Below are 13,567 nucleotides of genomic sequence, written 5' to 3' on the forward strand. Positions count from 1 at the left end.
ATGTTATTTGTTTGTGGCAAGAAGCACATCCAAAAACTTAACTTAGGAATAAAATGAAATGAAAGCATTTGCTAAGAAATGCAACTCCGATAAAGATCATGTTCAGGCATAAATAGAAGAAAAATAAGACATAACTCAAGGTCTGAAAGTTTAGGAAACCAAATAGCACAGACACACAAGAGTTTGAGGTTCTCCTAATAAAGATGTCAATTCATTCAATCACCTAATTTACATATTTTAAATGCAGAAAGCACTGGCAAATTAATTTTAAAAAATCTTGCCTGCACATGAAATGCACGTAGGAAATAGCTATGTTCAGAGGCCCTAATTATTTACAACCCTCCAAGCTACTCTTTTCTTTTTCTCAAGTACTTACATTTTTGCTCAGGGTTATAAAGTAATAATATATTTTATTATGTCAGGAATTAGCTTTTGATTCGACAGAATGTTTAATCGTGCATATGCAAGATTATTATCTATTAATTGTATCTGAACTATAAACAGGACTGAATAAAATTATTTAAGTACTTATTTGTTGTAAGATAAAACATCCCCCAACCCCCCCAAACAAAAAAAAAATGCTATATAATTTGAGACATTTCATGCTATAACCCATGCAACTTTCTTTTACCCAGAAGTAATGACATGTGTATTACAATAAATCTATTAAAATAACAAGATGGCACAGAAGATGCATAATGCGGTACACTTATTTATTGTTAATGACTTATTTAATGATAATGTTGGGCAAAATGTATAAAGATGTTTTTAGCACACCTTTAAGATTTGTACTATTTGATTTTGTACTGCTTGATTTTGTACTGCTTGATTTTGTACTGCTTGTAGTATGTTACACATAGCTTTTTCATGTGCATGCAACAACTTGATTCCTACCTTATTTTTACTGGACTTATTACATGGTGACTTCTACCTTCTCAATACTATTTCAAGTTCTGCTGTGTTTTTACAAATGCCTAGCACATACTGAGCTGCATAGCTTCCATTTATGTCTATTTGTACAAGAGATGCCTTGCACTGTTGCCATAACCAACCCTGTTTGCACTGTACCCTCATTTTTCTCAACCTCAGCAAAGCATTTTTCTAGCATCGTCTTCATCAAGTATCATAATGAAAACTAAAACTGAAATACTCCAGCAGCCCTTAAACATAAAATAATGCTACTTTGTCTCAAATCTGCACCTATTTGTATACCCATTTTAGGAGGTGTGTGTACAGAAAATTGGAATGCTACAGCAAATGTGTGAAAGAGTACTGGTTATTCTGAACGAAAACAACAAAGTACCCAGTTAACACATCATTGGTAGTTATCCTGCTTGCAAAATAAATAATGTAATCCTTCCTTTATATTGTGTATGCATAAAACAATTACTTGCATGTATAATTAAATAAGAACACATTTAGTAAACAAGACAGACATTGGGGAGTTAAATGAGATTGGGCAGATTTAGCACATTATGAGATACTTAGAGCAAAATACATTTTACAGATGCCATAATGAAACCTGCAAGTTCTGCATCTTTCCAGTACTTTGGAGCCAAGTCATTATATGTACTGAAGCAGTGTTTTGTTATAATTTGTCCCCTGAAAGAAAGGGGGGCTTACTGTGCATAGAACTCTGCTGTTGGGAACACTTCAAACGCATCATTCATAAATGTTGTGCTTGGATCAGATTTCGTTTAGTACATTAATAGAATAGGACACATCTGCTTTAAACAATCCGATTGCGATGTCCTTGCAGCGAACAGGTATACAGTGCATCGTTAACTAAAACTTACCTTTCTGTATGACTTTGGTAAAGTATTGTAAAGAACAAGGTTAAACTGAAAGGTCTCACTGTGATCAATTGCTAGACTGTACCAATATGTATTTGTTTATTGTAAACAGTGAACGCATATTTACCCTTTGCCTGTTTGTTTTCGTTCCATTAGAAGTTGTGCATTTTATTGACTTTGTAAATGTCCCAATGGATACAAAATGCAGATCTTTTATTTTTTTTAAATAAATAAATACCTAAATGGCATATCAAGAATAGTCCGTCTAAATGAGATATCGATTGAATTTGCTTCCAAATGTTACCTGCGCTAATAAACACATAAACATTACATGCCAAATAATGTGTATAAAAGATAAAACCGGGTAATTAGCTTTGTAAATATCTGCACCTATATGGCTGCAGGCTTTTGAAACTGTCAAGTTGACTGTGTTTTAAATTAAATGACGCCGTTAACTGCTGAAGTTGTTCGGTCCCTTTGCGATGCTGGGCTGCTGCAACATCACGTTGCAAAGTAAATGTGTGACTGTGCCCGTATGCAAAATGTGTTCAAAAGAAATATAACCGCGTTTTATTTATTTTACATTTCCATGTTACAATACATGGCTCTAACGGGCACCAGTGGCATTACTGTGATACAAACGGTATTTGATGCATACTGTATTATAAATTGCTCATGCTGTGTACTAATTTATGCATAGATCATACAGTTGAACAATCCATTCACGATAATGAAAACTGATCGCTAGATCGATTTCTCATATTTCATTATAAAGTCATATAGTTTTACTCAATTTACGAATAACTATAAATGCACCCCGAAACTCACTGACAGGGCAGAGTTGGATTAAATTACTTTCAGTATAATGAAAAAAAAAAAAAAAAAAACCATAACGATGCAACATTAACCATCCTTTTTCTCAAGCCTTTCATGCATTTTACTAAGAACTTGTGAAACAACCTTCAAAAAGTAACAAATGAAAATCACCTTATTGTAATAGTAAGGGTCCAGACAATGCGAGGGTCCCGGGCAAGGAGGATCTGAAGCTGATGTAGCTGACTGTGGTGGATAAAATCTCACGTCCATTTCAGTAAAAACATCAAACAACTCCTTTTTTCGAGTTCTTGATTTCTTCCACACAGTGATTCAGAAGAAAATAAGAAATAACTGTGTATGTTCGTGTATGTGTGTATGTGTGTGTGTGTGTGTGTTAAAAGAGGGGTAATAGTAGTCGTAATAGAAGCCGAGATACTAGGAACACCTTCTCTGCCTCGCATCCGTTTGCGGTCTGCAAAAAAAAAAAAAAAAAAAAAAAAAAACTCTCCAAATGCACCACTTATAAAAACGATGTTTTAAAAAAAACTGACAGAAGAATTTATCAACAAATATTTGCAGTTGTGGGTGTTTTGTGGTTTTTTTTTTTTTTTTTTGTCTCTATACTTATGTAATTTCTTTATGTGTATGTGTGTGTGTTTTTTTTGTTCTTTCTTTTTTGTTATGAACAAAAAGATATCAGACTCCTCAGAATGGCTGCCCCGTGCACTAAAGTGCGGCTCAGTCTGCTTGCTGTCTCCAACATTTCACACAAAAGAGACCAAGAACAGGAGAGAGCCAGTAACTGAAGCGCTGCATTTCTGCTCACTAATACATGGGGGGGCGCTACAGCAAGACCATGCAAAGCAACGTTTTCTTTTGGCGCTGTTACAGTATACCTCACTTTGGATGTTGGTCAAATGTAATATGTAAAATATTGCTGCCTGGTTCATAGATTTAACTAAACAATTTAGCACGACCAGTGCTTCAAATGGTACAAGGATAACGCACGCCGTTTCTGCAGTATGAAACATTATTATTATTACCCCCTGTAACAATTTTATTATTATTTTTTTTTGTTCCTGGGTAGTAAGTGTTATTTCCTAATTGCTTATGCCTCAAAAGTATAGAAAATGGCTATTATGCTTTTGTGACCAGGACAGTGATATTTCAAAATATCACTATTTCCAATGGGAAAACGGGCAAATGTGTGTCTTTTCGTTCACATATTCACATACGATTATACTGTATTTACAGTATATTTCTAAATCTCGAAAAACTACTCACTTCTAAATCTTTTGTAGTCATTTTTGTATTACTTTAGTATAAATACATGTTAATTTGGATTCATATGTTGTTTTTTTCTGACATTATGTGAACGAAAAGACACACATTTGCCCGTTTTCCCATTGGAGATGGTGATATTTTGAAATATCACTGTCCTGGTCACAAAAGCAAAGTTTGTGGGGAATAATAGCCATTTTCTATATTTTTGAGGCATAAGCAATTAGGAAATAACACTTACTACCCAGGAACAAAAATTGTGTTACATAGTGTTATTATTATTATTATTATTATTATTATTATTATTATTATTATTATTATTATTATTATTATTATTATTAGTGGCTATACCACTGATTGGTCCCATGACAAAGAAAAATGGATGGAGAAAATTGCACAGTAGCAAGTTTGGCAGCGTATTTGGCAAAACAAACTTTATTCATACAGAACAGTAAAACATAGCTTCACAAATTCAGTTGAGGTAAACACAGACAAGAACCCACATTTCCAAAAAACTGAGAAATTTCAAGAGCAATAAAAATATATGTAAAGTATGTTTTGATGTTCTTTTTTTCAGCCTCTTTTTTCTTGTCTTGTCTGACCACTTGCTGTTTACAAAGTGTCACAATCCCATACTGCTTGGCCATCTATATATATGTCATTATACTAAACCATTACACACTTCCACTTCTTAATGAATGGATATCTTAATTCCTGTGAGACAGGTGATGTAAAACAACTATACAATCAAGTGAAAACTATTTGTTGAAATTTATTTTTGATACCAGCGATGACAGTTGTGGTGGGTTGGACTTGCCAGCACAAGCAAAGGGGAGACTAGGTGTAGTTTAAAGACCCAATTGAAGTTAAAAATAGTAGCTTACCCACAAAAGAAAAAAAAATACAGGCACAGAAATGATTAAGAAAGCCAAGCAGTTAAAGTAAGCTTGTCTTTCATTCCATCATTTTTATCAGTTTTTTCTCCAAAAGAAAATATTTGGGCTGCATCTTTGTTATTACAAGTTCTGAGTAAAGTTCAGAACAACTGTTTTTGGGTTCAATGTTATGGAATGCTTATTTTATTTATTTGGGATGTATTATTTATAAGATCCTCAATCTTTTGGTATCTTTATCATTTTCCTGCAATTCATGCATTGTGTCTAAAAACAGCTTTTTGCTGCTGTGCTTAAGATCAAGCATTCAGTTTTCAAGTGACTCAAAGAATTCCAACTGCTTGCTAAGTTCTGTGTAAACTGTGCATAATAAAGAGAGTGAATAAAGAAAAATCAACGACATGTTGTTCCGAACACTGCCCCCCCTCCCATTCTGGAAGTTAAAAGAATCGCTCTATAGGTACTCATTCTTTGAATTGTTTACCTCCATGATAAGAAAGCTATGCATCTTAACAGATGATATACGGTAAGACAACCATTTTTCATCCCCAAAATTATCCCACAGACTTATAAATTTACGTTTAAGCATAAGGTTAAAAAATAATAATAATAATAAATACATTTAAGAACAGTAAGAAACCTTTTGGAAATTTAGTTGTAAACCTTAAACCAACTAACATTGTTAGGATATTGTTTGCCTGATATATAATATATGTTATATATATCCAATATATATATATATATATATATATATATACACATAATATCACACAAACAGACAAATGAGTCACACCCATGATGGTGTTTAGATCTGTAACTTTGCCACACCCCATATTGTCTCATTGAAATTAACTTTTGGTCAAAATGTACCCTCATGTTAAATTAAAAATGTGCCTCTTTAATACAAAGAGTGTTATGGACCAGAGGGTTCTGGTGAAGTGAAGGTTCTGTTTCAGAGGACGAGAGCATGAACCCTAACCACAACAGTAACCAGTGGGTTTAGTTTACTGCTTCTGCCACCTGCCTGCTCGCTTAACTTCTCGGGCGGGGCGGTGCGGAATTTAGTTATTACTGATACTATTCTCAAAACAGTTAACACAAACACCAAAACAGTTGCACGATATGCAAAACATGAAATACAATTGCAAAATGAAGCAAATGCCACATGCTTTAACGCACCCAACTGGTAGAGAGCCGACCATGTGACAGTAAACCAAGCAACGCTGTTAATCTTTCCATTTCCCACTCTCTACAGGTGCTTTTGGGATTCCATTACACCAACTCCGACCCCCCAGATGAATGTCCAAGGACCGCAACACAGATGAGTAAGATTCAGATTTTATTACCATCAAGAGCCATAGTAACTGTTATTAAAAAAAATAAAAAAATACACAATAAAAGTGCAATCCTAACTAAAAGTATAAATACAAAATCTATCCTAAAACAATTGACTTATATTAATACTATCTAAAAGAAACAAGTTCAACTGTGCAAATAGGTAGAGAAGGTCTTGGTAACCTGGTTAACTCACACTTCTTGACTGCGAGGGAGGTCATGGCACAGAAAGATGTAGTCTTATATTCCTTGTGTCCCGGCTCATAGTATCACTCCTGGCTGGAAATGGCCCTTGTCCTCCTCGCTATAAACTAGCCACACGCAGTCAGGCCCCATCAAAATCTGGGGCCAGCTTCTCCCCGTCCCGAATGCTGTCCCACTGGGACTCAGCCCAAAGCCCCAGACCCAGGTACCAGCTGTAACAAGCGAAAGAAACAAAGCCACCATCAGTACTGTTGTGACGTATTGTGTCCCCAATTTGAGTTTGCAAAGGTATTCCAGCAGACAGACCACCACAATAATCCCGTACAATCAGTATAATGTTATCAGACACACTTCCTAATTCCTTTATAGTAGTAAAGTTGATATGTGTGTTTTACTGTCTAATAGAATGGTTTCCAAATGCACAATGAACAAGATTATTCCAGCCCTGTGCACTTATCCACAAGCTAGACAGGGTTCACCACTCAAACAAAAGTACCACTGCTTGGTTGTAACTTCCCTTTATTTGTTTGTCCAACTTTTCCAGGTTCTTCCTACAGTTTGTTCCTCCAGCAGCTTCTTTCATCTACGTCCTGTTCTGGGTCCTCAAGCAACAGAGTCTGCCCTGCTCTCTCCTGAATTGTGCTGACAAAATATAGGACAGTAACAGGTGATGTAATTAGGTTCCTCAGAATGTCAATCAGTTCTACCATTTGGTAACCCATGAACTAATAAATAATACAACAAAATAGTCAACACACAAAGCAAAAACTGAACATAGTAATTCATAGAAAATAAAAACAACCAAATAATCACAGCAAAAATATAGCAAACAGTGCAAATCAATCAATCAAGAAGTGAAGAAGTATAGTAATCAGTTTGGTCACTTGTGACACAAACATGTTAAATGTATTCATACGTCTCGGAAAAAATAATGTTTACATCAATTCTTCAAACATTTAGGTTCATATGCAATGCAAAGGCTTACATTATCAAACAGAAATCCAGTGTACACAAAATATTCAATGGTGGGTTTTTTTGTTTTGTTTTGTTTTTGTCATTTCATGGGCACTATATTTAGTTATTAAATTATAATTAAAAAATAATAATAATAATAAACCTGCATGATAAATGTCTGGTATTACAATTATACTTTCATTCTGCTTCACTAAGCTGTTCATAATAAATGCATATGGTGAATAAAGCAATTAAACATTCTCATTTGGGACATAGCATATGATTTATACAATATTGGCATTATTTTAGAGAGAGGGAGAGTAGAGTGAAAATGCAAGTAGACTTCACCACCCAGAGTGCAGCATGGATAAAACAAAAGATGAAAAGGATGGACATGCAGCAGTGTGTGTGTGTATGTGTGTGTGGGTGTGTGTGTGTGTGTGTGTGTGTGTGTGTGTGTGTGTGTGTGTGTCTGTTTCTGTTTTGTTCAGTAAGACAGACAGCTTTATAGTTTAGATTCAATGTTCGTTTTTGTGCCAAGATATCTGAACCATTTCAACACACATCAGTAAGTAGGTAAATCGGCTTGGTCTGCATTAGGTTTAAACAAATGTTGTGATTATTTAAAATTTTAAAATTATTTTTTATCCATTCCACATTTATGTATTATGACATCTCTAATCTCCAAAATATGTTTGTGATGAATCCAACGCTTAAAAAATGTGTTTCTGCTAACACAGCCTCAAAAATAATAGGGTTATTGTTTAATGCTAGGATTATCCCGCAAATCCCACTACTAGAATGGGTAAGAATGGCACACATTTCACCCCACTCTGACCCCTTTCCTGTTAAATGTATTGGTATCACTGAATAGATAAGAACATGCTCTCAAATAAATGAAAATAATTTAGCATATTTATGTTAAAAAGAATTGCTACTTTTTTTAAATAAAGATCTGAAGCAAGAAAGTAGATAGAAATATTGTAAATAATAATAATAATAATAATAATAATAATAATAATAATAATTTAAAATACAAAAGTAAGCTTTGTGTATGCAGTGGATTTAAAGCTATATTATAATCTCTGAAAGAAAGTACTGTGCTGTATTGAAAATAGTGAGATGTCAGACATCTGTGTCTGTTTAAACAGCAGTGCATACCTACAACTTCAGCTAGACGTTGTGTTGGTTTTATGCCATGTTTAAGTTATATTTTAATAAGTTCAAGTATTACATGAATGTCTATGAAAAACTTGGCCTGCTTAATGTAAGCATTAAATTAAATGCAATCATGAGCAATGATTGAGAAGGTCAAGTAAGCCAACAAAAACAAAAGGAATACGTGTGGCAGTAAGTTATACTGTTGTTAGCTAATGGGATCTCAGATATAACAACTGACATATAATAATGTATAACTAACAAGAGAACTGTGTTATAAAATTCCTGTATTGAAACAATGCCTAAAACCCATGATAAAAATTAAACATACAGTCTATGTCCACCCTTCATACGTCACAATGGTGTGAGTCACTATGGACACTATAAAGCGTATTGATAAAGCGTATGTCCGTAAGTGCCTGTATTATCAGTACACATATCTGAATGTCTCTTATTTGTTTGGAGTAGTGCAGTCACATGATGGGTTGTCTGTTTGTGCTGGTATGTGGACCCAGATTACTATTCATTTACAAACACGTACAAAGGGATAAAGAATGACAAAGAGTGGCACTTTCTTGTTAAGTCTAAGTCTAATGATTTGACTGCATTAAAAATAATGTATTTTTCACAATGCTGGGGGAGAGATGCAAAAATCATACAAATGTTGCTGCCATGGGCTATGCTTGACATTCTTGATTCTGAAAATTGGTCTTAATTAAAATGTTCCAGTGGAATGAAACATGATGTTAGAATGAATTCATTATTTTCTTTTTTTTTTTTTTCTATTCACATATAAAAATGGCAAGTGTTTGGTTTTTTAAGGCGGAAATGTTTGGAGCAATTTAAAATAATCTTAGTTTATACACAGAAAACACTGGCAGTGTTTACATGCAGAAGTCATCACAGTTTTCAGGAAATGTGTTGCTATGCCGTTCTGATTTAGGCCGATTTTTTTTCCCTAAATCAGAACTTCATAGCAACACATTTCCTGAAAAGTACGGCAAACAGGTTGTGAGGAAAACTGTCATGATTGTGCATGTAAACACCGCCATTGTCTTCCTCACTCATGTAGATACATAATTATCTCTGAGATTTTTAGGGTTAAAGTATGACATTTAATTAATGCACCCTATGACTGGACAGTTAGGACAAATCCCCATTAATTCATGTGTTTTTTTTAAGCCCACAGCTTTTCAGTGACTGGAATGCTTTATGATTTAGAATAAGTGTCAAAAGTTGTGTTCGGCATTTCTTTGGTGCATTATACATCATAGCACTAAATTTAAAAATTGTCTGTATACCAATACATACATTTATATTAAAATAAAATTAAAAATAAATAAAAATAAAATTAATTAACTACAGCCAGGTGGCAGCCTGTTATAGAAAAACGTAATGGCAGCTGGCAAATCACTATTGGTAATAAAGAGGAATGCAATGAACCAACATTAATAATTGTGTATCTATTCTCTGGTTATACGAAGTGATATTCACATCACATGTCAACTCTACAGATTAAGGAACTACAGTACAAACTGGCAACCTACTCATTAGGCTACGAATTTTCAGAACCGCTGTAGTTCTACCACAACTCGTTTCTCATGCCATGTATCCCAACAAAAAAAAAAAATACTAATTGTGTACTTCGTTTCTTCTCTCTATTCAATATGTATTTTGATAAGATAAAAGAAATATTTATACAGTATATCATGCAGGCCCAAGCATTTATATTCCTTCTGTAGTATTTAGGCAGTTCTTCAAATTAAAAAAAGGATACTCTTGGGGTTGGTCAGTTTATACCACCTGCTTTAAAAACAAATCAAGACTGGGCCGGGACAGGACAACTGAGCACAGAGTTAAGAAGACAAGGAAGGCTCTTCAGCATGATGCAATTTGTTACTGAGATTTTGTGAGGCATAATGAAACATATACATAATTTTTGTTGTTGTATCTAGATGTAAAAATGTGCATTCTGGGTTGCAGGAAATTGCACATTTTACAGTTAACATTTCCAAAATGATCTGAGAGGGTCATGTCCCAGACCCCCGTGGAAGCAGGACAATCACTACCAGACTGTGACCTGCTTGCTCTCTTAATGCCACACAAGTGAACCTATTTTCATCTCTCAAAGATTGGAGGGTATGTAATTATATCAGTAATTCATATTTTTGGATGCATAAGGCAAGTGGATAAATAAAAATAGTGGCAAATAAAGCTTATGTGGAATATACAGGAAAGAAGATCTAATGGTTTAGTTTATAAAGGCACTGACAATAGAAACAAGAACTAGTAATTGAAACGAAAGATAAATGTGTTTTGGGGATACTGTATATAGAGCAATGGTTACATTTCTGTATGTGGAAGTGTAAAAACATTATTGTACAGTATATTATACGTTATTATTGTATTATGACAAAGAAACACAGTGGGAGTGAAAGAATAGGGCTTCTTGTTTGTATTGATAACTAATAGTTTATAACATGTGTAGGAATAATGAGTTAGAATAGGGCAAATTGTTAAATTAGTACATCAAACGATGGGAAAACATGTTAAGAGAAATCCTACATTTGTTTTGTCTATATTAGCCTGTACCATATGTGTGACTCCCTACAAGACAAAGGGGGAAAAAAAAGAATATCTGTGCTATTGTTAATAAAAAATAATATAATTGTAGTCATGGGTATCAGATATCAATATAAATGAATGACATCGCTCACTGCACTCAGACAAAAAGTATTTTTTCCTGTTAACTGTAACAGTGTGAGAATAGTTGGAGACTATTTGAGGATTTTACTTAAATATATTCCACTTTAGAAGTGGAAATGGTGCAGAGTCTCAGCATGATATGTCTTTTATTTTACCTTGGAAGCATAAGGCTGAGATCTGAGAGAAATTCAGCATACAAGGCTCCAGAGGAAAATATAATGAACTGGTAAATCAATCTTCATCACTAGATCCAGCCTCACCATTCTGGTAAGATGTGAAAATATAACACCTGCCATTCAAGAGTCTTGATAGTATCTAATAGATCATTTATACAGTGTTATGGTTATAAGATGAGATTTTATTGAAACTTGATCCTGCTAAGGGTACTGGTCCAGATATATATTTGTATGCAAGTCCTCAAGATTCTTATCTTAGGGGCTATCCAACTTATAGTCAGGGATGTTTAAAGTTTGTCCTCTGGTCTTTCTTCTCAATACCTTCATTTTCATGTTTTCCCATGAGTTTTCTTTTTTTTTCTTCTCTACAGACCTGTCTACCTGCACCTAACACAGAAATCCTGTACGAGTCCCAAGCTCATTTATTGCACTGTGGCCCACAAAATAGAATTAAACATTGTGAAAGGGTAGGTTTGGGTGATCCGCTGACAAACAGACAGAGACAGAAGTTGATGCTGAAACACAGTTCAAGATTAAGTAATAAGAACTATAATCACAATGGTACACCATGGGTGACAGTTCCACAAATGTACAGAAACAAAACAAAACAAATTTCCAAATCTAAAACATTGTGCAAAAGCATCTATGTAAATAAAAATGTGATTTGCTGTGCTGATATGCTGCTCCTAGTAAAATGGCAGTCCCGCTGACACACGCTTCCTAACTAAATGTTTAAAAAGTGGGATTTATAAATACCGAAACTAATCCCAGTTCCTTTTTCAGGCAAATTAAATGAAAACCCTTGTTCCGTGTTCCAAAACAAGGTGATCATGGTTTTACAGGTTCTTGTTTGCTTACCGCACCACTCCAGCAGGCTTTTTTGTGTCTGTAGCGTGGACTTGGGTCAGGGGCTCCTTTTTATAGAGAGATGCTCCACTGGGAAACACCCACAAGCTGGTCAGAGAATCACAACCGTCCAATCTTTGGCTGCAATTCCTTGTAAACCGCACACAGCTGGCAGTGCATCACAGACAGTGAGTTAGACTCTCTCTTGTAAACACATACATGCACCCCCCGGGAAGCCAGTGACTGGTCGCTGTCCTTGTTACAAACGTTCATTTCCATTTTTTGTTTAAAATAAAACTGGGAAAATCCGGTCAGAACAACTTATAATAAACAGTATTGAGATCCAACAATTCAACTTCTTACAGCCCTCAAGGGTGTCTGAGTGCTTAACTTGTGGTCCTTAGGTTAGCTCAGGTTGCTCGACCATGCCTCACAAGACTGCCTTGTGAGTTGATTGGATACTTACTTTGAATCAGGGTTGAATCATTAAGCATCCATGTAAGGCAACTTTGGTTTACTGTTATTTCGACAGAAGGAAGGGATATGTCATGTATAATGGGTTTGAGTTCTTTGTATGTTTTCTGTCTTGCAGCTGCGCAATAAATAAGGCTTTGATTTGCTTTTTAGCAGGTGAGTAAATACAACAACAGCTAAATAAATTGTTGCACTGCAATCAGGTTCCTAACCCTGTTGGAAATCAACATAATAGTCTTATAGTGCTATGTTTGTGTAAGACCTCCTAGGATTTGGATCGGTGCAGAATGAGATAAATCATCACCTTTTGTGTATTCTGTAGCTGCTGCTTATCATCAAACCCATCATAAATCCCATTTTGATATTCCCTTTGCAGTTGCAATTATATACCAACAATAGCAATAAAGTCGGTCAAAATTGCAGGTTTCACAGAACATCTCTATTCAGACAGATGAATAAATTATATAAATTCAGGAAAATACATAAACCAAATACTCCAGCAGATAATAAACAGAACATACAAAAGCAAAATAAAAAAAAATAAAAAAAAACCCTGGCACGATAATAATCCATCCCTCAAAAATGAATAACAACTCGGAACACTCAAACACAAATATGCATAAATACATAAAACAGACAACAATTTAAAAAAAATGAAGTTTAGAACATTAAACATGAAATGGTGATATCTGCTTCCAAGCACAATTTGTGAGAAATGTAATAAATAGGTACTTCCTATAGCATTCTCTACTTCTGACAACTGACCAATCTGGAGTGCAGTGAAAAAAAATATTGATTTATTTGAAATCAAAATAAATGTGTAGCTACAAAACTGATAGAATTGCATAACCAAGCATAGCAGGTAAGATTTACAGAATCGTTTAATTTGTTTTACAAGTTCTTATTTCCTTTAAGCATATACAAATTATTA

At 34.6% G+C, this 13,567-nt stretch overlaps 1 protein-coding gene across 2 annotated transcripts in view; it reads right to left on the minus strand.

Annotated features, from left to right (window-relative positions):
* The window catches only part of LOC121313449 (thymocyte selection-associated high mobility group box protein TOX-like), a 119,880-nt gene extending 116,524 nt beyond the window's left edge, over window positions 1–3,356 (minus strand). For both annotated transcript variants that reach the window (XM_041245982.1, XM_041245981.1), the window contains exon 1: window positions 2,781–3,356. In XM_041245982.1, coding sequence (XP_041101916.1) covers window positions 2,781–2,879 — 99 coding nt within the window. In that variant the 5' untranslated portion in view covers window positions 2,880–3,356. The remainder of the gene's footprint in view (window positions 1–2,780) is intronic.
* Window positions 3,357–13,567: the final 10,211 nt, after the last annotated feature.

This window comes from Polyodon spathula, chromosome 3 (genome assembly GCF_017654505.1).
Source record: "Polyodon spathula isolate WHYD16114869_AA chromosome 3, ASM1765450v1, whole genome shotgun sequence".
Classification (NCBI taxonomy): Eukaryota; Metazoa; Chordata; class Actinopteri; order Acipenseriformes; family Polyodontidae; genus Polyodon; species Polyodon spathula.